This window comes from Coffea eugenioides, chromosome 7 (assembly GCF_003713205.1).
Source record: "Coffea eugenioides isolate CCC68of chromosome 7, Ceug_1.0, whole genome shotgun sequence".
NCBI lineage: Eukaryota > Viridiplantae > Streptophyta > Magnoliopsida > Gentianales > Rubiaceae > Coffea > Coffea eugenioides.
Window position 1 is genome coordinate 1,745,250 of NC_040041.1, and position 6,240 is coordinate 1,751,489.

A 6,240-nucleotide genomic window follows, 5' to 3' on the forward strand; every position below is an offset into this window, starting at 1 on the left:
TGATTGCTGTAACACAATACTATGGACGTCAGCCAGGATTCTTTTACAAAAGATTCTGGAGATAAAACGTGTGTATTATTTCATTATTTGTCTACAAGGGTAGAAGACTAGATCATGCAAAAGGGCATGAATGAAGTAGCAAAAAGGCATTAACATGATGAGACAAAACAAAACAAAAACAGACATGTTGCTGCCCAGGATCGAACTGGAGACCTTCAGTGTGTAAGACTGACGTGATAACCACTACACCACAGCAACTTGGGTGTCATTGCTAGGTTTCTAGGGCAGATAATTTAGCTGAACATTTCGGTTCCACCACAGTCATTACTACAGTTGCTCTTTACGCAAGTCGTGTCATAGTTCTAAGATTTGTTGCATTAGTGAAGATATTATCAGGTTGGATTGACTTGATTTTCTTTCAATGAAAGGGTAGAAGTTTGTTTGGGATATACGACTACTGTCATAGTGTCATTTTGTAGCTCGTAGTAGTTCGGGAATGGAATTCAATTTCGTGGGAAGGCCGAAGGCCTCGTTTCAAGCCAATTCCAAAATCTGCGAATGTGATAAATTGGAATATCAAGAAATTAATGAGCGTTTTTAACACGTTCACGCTTCCAAAAAAGTTGGAGCAGTTCGTTTATCTAAATTAACCAGTTCGTCCAATAGGCAAATTCAACGTGTCTGGCAACAGTTTTAAACAACTTACCTAAAACTTACGACAATTTATCAAAAATCTATATCTATATCTATATATATTGCAGAGAGGGTTTTTAACATAAACCCTCTCAATGACTTCCAAACTTCCCATTTTTTTGCCTAGATTTTTGTATTTATTTTAATACATAAAATATAATTAAAAACTTTAAAATAGTGGGTTATAACTAATCATATCCCTAGTCAAATTTAAAATTTAAAACTTTTCCAATATCTCATTCATAAATCGTTTATAGTTTAATATTTATATTTTAAGTCCTTTTTACTCCTTAATTAAATAAAATACATTTGTCAACCCAAATTTCTCAGGGATAATTGATTAGTCTCATTTTAAAATTATTCACCCTATTATATTTTTATCACTTTAGTCCCTTTTATTCCTCCATTAAAGAGGATTAATTTATCTAGCCAAATCCTCGAGATAATGTGATTAGTCCTATTTTTTAGTTATTCACCAATTATTTTTTTATCACCTTCCTTCTAGGTATAATAATCATTTGTCAACATCTTCTAATGATATACTCGATTACTCTTAATTTTTAATAATTTATGATACAATTACTAAATCAATTTTCTTGCAGTCTTAAACTTATTCTTTTTCTTTTGTATTCAGCAAACTTAGGGCACTTTAATAGGTTTGCTTTTTATAATTTTTATGTTAGATTTTATTCATTAGGTTTTTTTAAAGTTTTAAAAATTGAATGTTGAAATTATACTCTAACATTAAATTGGAGTATGTAAATAACAATTATGACATTTTATTTGCACTTAGAATAAACTCAATATTAATATCGTGCAAGTATCTAGATGACTTTTTATTTAGCACATGTACACCAAAAAGTGCATGTAAAGAAAAATTTATGTATGAATTTTAAATTAATAAAGATGTATCTAGAAGGTTGCTTTTGGTGGTATTTTAGCAAAATTTTGATAAAAAGGTTGTATTTCACCAAATTTACATCCGAAAGTTTACTTTTCTCGGTGATTGCAATTCTAGCTTTTTATTTGATTGAAAACACTTAAAAATGAGGCAGCAACTTTGAAAAATAATTATAACTTTTTATATGTCCAAAAACACTTAAAAAGTGAGATGATAAATCCTAAATAGTGAAAGGATTAGAAAGATAGGACTGTAAGGTTAAGGAAAATAAAGATTAGGGGAGAGTTATCAAATTAGATGATTCATGTGAGTTTGGGTAAGTTATAATTAGATTAACCTATATATTCTACTTAATTATGGTTCAAAATAGACGAGTTATCAATGAATATAGTTTTATATGGGTTTGGATTATCCAATCACCCATTCATGATCCACTACTAAATTTTATTTATTTTTTCATCCACATTTTGTTTAGCAACAACATGGTAAATCACATCAACATATCAAGTTAATAAATCAATTTTTACCGAAAGAAAGAGAAAAAACATAAAAAATTGCTTAGAGGAGCCTCAAATGGTCATCATAGTGAGTTTCAAATTTTGTCACTTTACGACAATCTAAAAATAATTTAGGTATTAATGCAAACAATCAATTAACATTCACAAAATTTATTAAAATTTTATGAAAGGAATGGAAGAAGTAGGATAAATTTTAAAAGATAAAATAATAGAAATTAAAGAAGAGGAAAAACGATGAATACATCTTTGCAAAATTTAGAATATAATTATTAGAGTAATTTAGATTTATCCACAAATGATTGAGTTTGAATCTACGTCTAATTTAATTAAGTCAAAATAAGTGATCTAAATCTATGAATTTCATACCCACTAATTAATGGGTTAATTTGGTCACCCGTTTGAATCCAATTAAATTACATATGCAAACTCATTTGTTAATAGGCGAGCCAAGTAAATAAGTTACCATTTACATTTATAAATAGATGAAAATAATAGTATAATAGGAGACATGTGGGTTGTAAAATTGGGTAAGAGATAGGATAATTGGATGAAAGCAAGATAGGGCAAAGAGAAAATAGAATTTGGTGAAACGAGAAAGGGTTGTAAGGATACAAGAAAATTGGGTAGGAAACGAAGGAATGAGAAAATGTTGTAAGGAAGCGAGAAAGTTAGATTCAGAAAGTGAAAAGAAGAGTAGTGAAAAGTAGGGAGAATATCGAGGGAGAGAAGGTTGAGGGGTGAAAAAAGTGGCACGAAAGAGGAGAATACGAGAGAAATGGATAATAATATTGTGTTTAACCATATTTTCCCTCCTTCCCATATAAACCTATGCATAACATGGATCAAAATACTAGTAGAACAGTATGAGCACATCGCTCATAGTGTTCTATTTCGCTCATACTGTTCAAAAATAGAACAGTATGAGCGATGTGCTCTCTCTAGGCATCTTTTTATAATTTTTCAGTTCCCTTACATTTCAAGTGCTGCATATATAATAATCGTAGTATTAATTAGATTGCCAGACTCATTTTTTCCTGAAGTGATAAGAAGATCAATTAGAACAGTTTTTGTGATTAACACATATGTACTAAATGTGTAGAGGTGTGCCAAGAGAGTTACTTTTTTGTGATGTGGCAAAATATTATTGGACAGTTTGTGGTCGTCCTTGTACGTGAGGATTGCCCCTGTTTGCGCAAAAAAAAAATCCGAATAGAAATGTTATTACTATATTTTTCAAATGAATGCTGCATGCCTTCACTTTCCTTGCATCCGATTGGACCCCTTTAGCAGCATTTCTGTTTCGGCTTTTCCCATATGTGTTGGGATTTGATTATCATTATTGTAATAACTGAGCTTAGTTAACTATCAGGACAGTTGTATTACAATTTTGCCCTTTCATTATATTTTTCTTACCGGCCATAACAATTCATTTTGTTCTTACCATTTTCTTCTTGTTCTTCATGCTCATGTCAGGAGGTCAATTTCTATTTACCTTTGGGTTGTATTTGTAAAAAATCATAAGTCTATCACTGTTGACGGCAATTGGAAGAAGGACTGTAGCAGTTTCTTTGCTCTGTCCAACCCATCACTGTTTCTTTGCTATGTCCAACCCGCCGCTGCAGGTAGAGCTATGCATTGTTGTCGGCATTTTCTGCTTGTGCTGTTAGTGATGTGTTTAATTTTTGCATTCCTTTTTTGTATCATTGTTTATAGCACAACGTCCTATCTTCTCTGTTACATGATTATCTTTGGGAGTTGCTTTGTTCGGTTCTCATTTTCTCTTTTATTGCTCTGTTTCTTCGAAGCTGCTTCTTCGTTTTGCTCTCCTTCATAAAGATTGGTTAGGTGAGCCAGCTGCCAACCGACGTTTTATCCATCAAAATAGAGAGAACAAGGTGAACATTTTTATACCCTTTGTATTTCTTTCTTGTGCAATTTTGCAGATTTGATTAGAACCTAAGGTGCATTTTTTCTCTCACTTTTTGTTTTCCCTTTTCCTTTTCTCAATCAATCAATCTTACTCTGCTCTTTTGCCCCTCTTCGCTATTTTTTTAACACAAGTCAATAGTCTTCTCTCCATCTCTCTCTGTTTTTTGTTTTTTGTTTGTCTCTCAAGTCCACTGCATTCTCCATTTTAATTTTGTGTATGCTGTTTTTGCCCCTTGATTAAATTTTCTTTATTCTCTATTAAATTTTATTTGCTGTTCTAGACTTCCAGTTGATCTCATCTCAAGCGGACTCTCAGGCAGACAGACACCCAAAAAGACTCCAACTTTCACTAATGGCGACTGCCAATGATGGCAAGTACCCTTTTCTGTATTGTCTTGAATAAGGCACCGAGTCATTTAATTCATGTTTAATGATATAGTATATTGTTGGGGTTTAACTTGAACAGGGGTTTTAACTTGAACAGATATAGTAGTCAATCTCACTGGTATGTCAAATCTTAAATCTTTCTAAAACATTTTCCGTGAAAGATAGTTTTTTCAGTAAACCTACTTTTAATGCATAAATGAATCTCAATTATAGATGGTATGTCCAAAGGAATATACAACGGCAAGAAATACCATGTGGCAGATATTGTTGCAGTACTCAGCAGGGCTTGGAGCGCCGGTGTTGATCGAATTATTGTAAGTATATATCCCTGAACAAAACTTTGATCTTTTTCATACGGATATGTCTCGTGCGACTATTTTTCTGGTTGGTATTACTATTAGCTTGTTGCAAAGGATAAGTTTGCAGCCTATTAGTAGGGTTTCTTTTTTTTCTTTTTTTTCAAGGGTTGGGAAAGGAGTATCAGCGGTCCCACAAAATGAAACTCTACTTGTAGTTAGATAGATGGTATTATTAACTCAGGCTGTTTGATAGTTTGGCTTGCTCAATAAATTGAGAGAATATGAACTTTGGGTCTTTTGAAGTTCCACTTTTGGAGAAGTTCAACCTCTTGTTTTAATATCATAGAGGATGGATGAGCTTGTAAAATTTGCTGATTTGTAATTCATTCCGTTTTATTGGAGTAACAGAACTGAGAGGTTTATTTCTTGTTGGTAAGGTTGGTTATTTGCCTTCTGTAATCGGGATTAATCATGCTAAATGATTCTTTAGTTGTCTTGCGTTTTCTGTCCTAGGTTACTGGTGGATTTCTAGAGGAATCAAAAGAAGCTCTTGCTATTGCTGAAACTGATGGTTAGCCAGACACGTTTTCCTTCGTTAGATTTTTCATCTTTCTCTGCCATTTGTCTCTCGCTTGGCGCCTTATACCCTATATTCTTGGCAATCCATTTTCCCTTGCAGCAAGACTTTTTTGCATGGTTGATGTGCACCCAACAAGATGCAAAGTGACTGTTGATACTCTTCTGAATGCCATCCTTAAGTTATTGAATGTGTGAGAATAAGGATGAATGGATACATTTGTGATCGATTCAGGAATTTGATGAGAGTGGGGATCCCGAAAAGCATTTTCAGTCTCTTCTCTCATTGACTAAAGAAGGGGTTGAGAAAGGAAAGGTAAACTAAAGTGCTACATTTAGAAGAACATAGAAAAGATTACTTTAGATACATGTATCTTCCTCAATTTTCTTAATGTGACAATTTAATTTTTGTAAGGTGGCAGCAATTGGTGAATGTGGACTGGACTATGATAGGCTTCATTGCTAAAAGAATCCAATGCCAGATGATTTGGGGAAGCGTAGGGGAATCCAATGCCATAAACATTGCTAAAAGAATTGGCTTTGATGAGAAGATAATTAACTGTGCCCAAGCATGGATAAACAAGTTGACCCCACAGAAGGTATAGATGCAGAAAGATTTGCTGCACCAGTGACTAATGGAAGAAAGAAGTAGATTAGAAATTCAAGCAAATAAAGCTGCGTCTCTTCACTCAGATATTATGAGCATTTATTATGAGGTATGCATAAGTTGCATGATTGTAAATATTTAATCTTTGAGGAAAGAGATACTTGTTATGAGACAATATGCAATGAAAATGTTTTTCTCCTATTTTATTGCAGTCCCTGATTACCATATCTAGCCTGCTTCCTTCATTTATGTTTATCGTCACATAAGTTGCACAGAAAGCTGAAGCACTTGCATACAGCACTAGTGTAACGTGTTTGCTCGTATTGGTGG

General features: G+C 33.2%; 1 protein-coding gene and 1 non-coding gene across 2 annotated transcripts; one reads left to right on the forward strand and one right to left on the reverse strand.

Moving 5' to 3' along the window:
* Positions 1-185: 185 nt before the first annotated feature.
* On the reverse strand, positions 186-258 carry TRNAV-UAC. Its single transcript has one exon. It is a non-coding gene; the product is annotated as a tRNA-Val (tRNA).
* A 4,272-nt stretch (positions 259-4,530) lies between these two features.
* On the forward strand, positions 4,531-5,592 carry LOC113778732 (putative deoxyribonuclease TATDN1). The gene is made up of 4 exons (XM_027324221.1): positions 4,531-4,546; positions 4,642-4,742; positions 5,241-5,298; positions 5,407-5,592. The coding sequence occupies exons 2-4, from the start codon at positions 4,647-4,649 to the stop codon at positions 5,499-5,501; spliced, it is 249 nt and encodes an 82-aa protein (XP_027180022.1). The 5' UTR covers positions 4,531-4,546; positions 4,642-4,646; the 3' UTR covers positions 5,502-5,592.
* Positions 5,593-6,240: the final 648 nt, after the last annotated feature.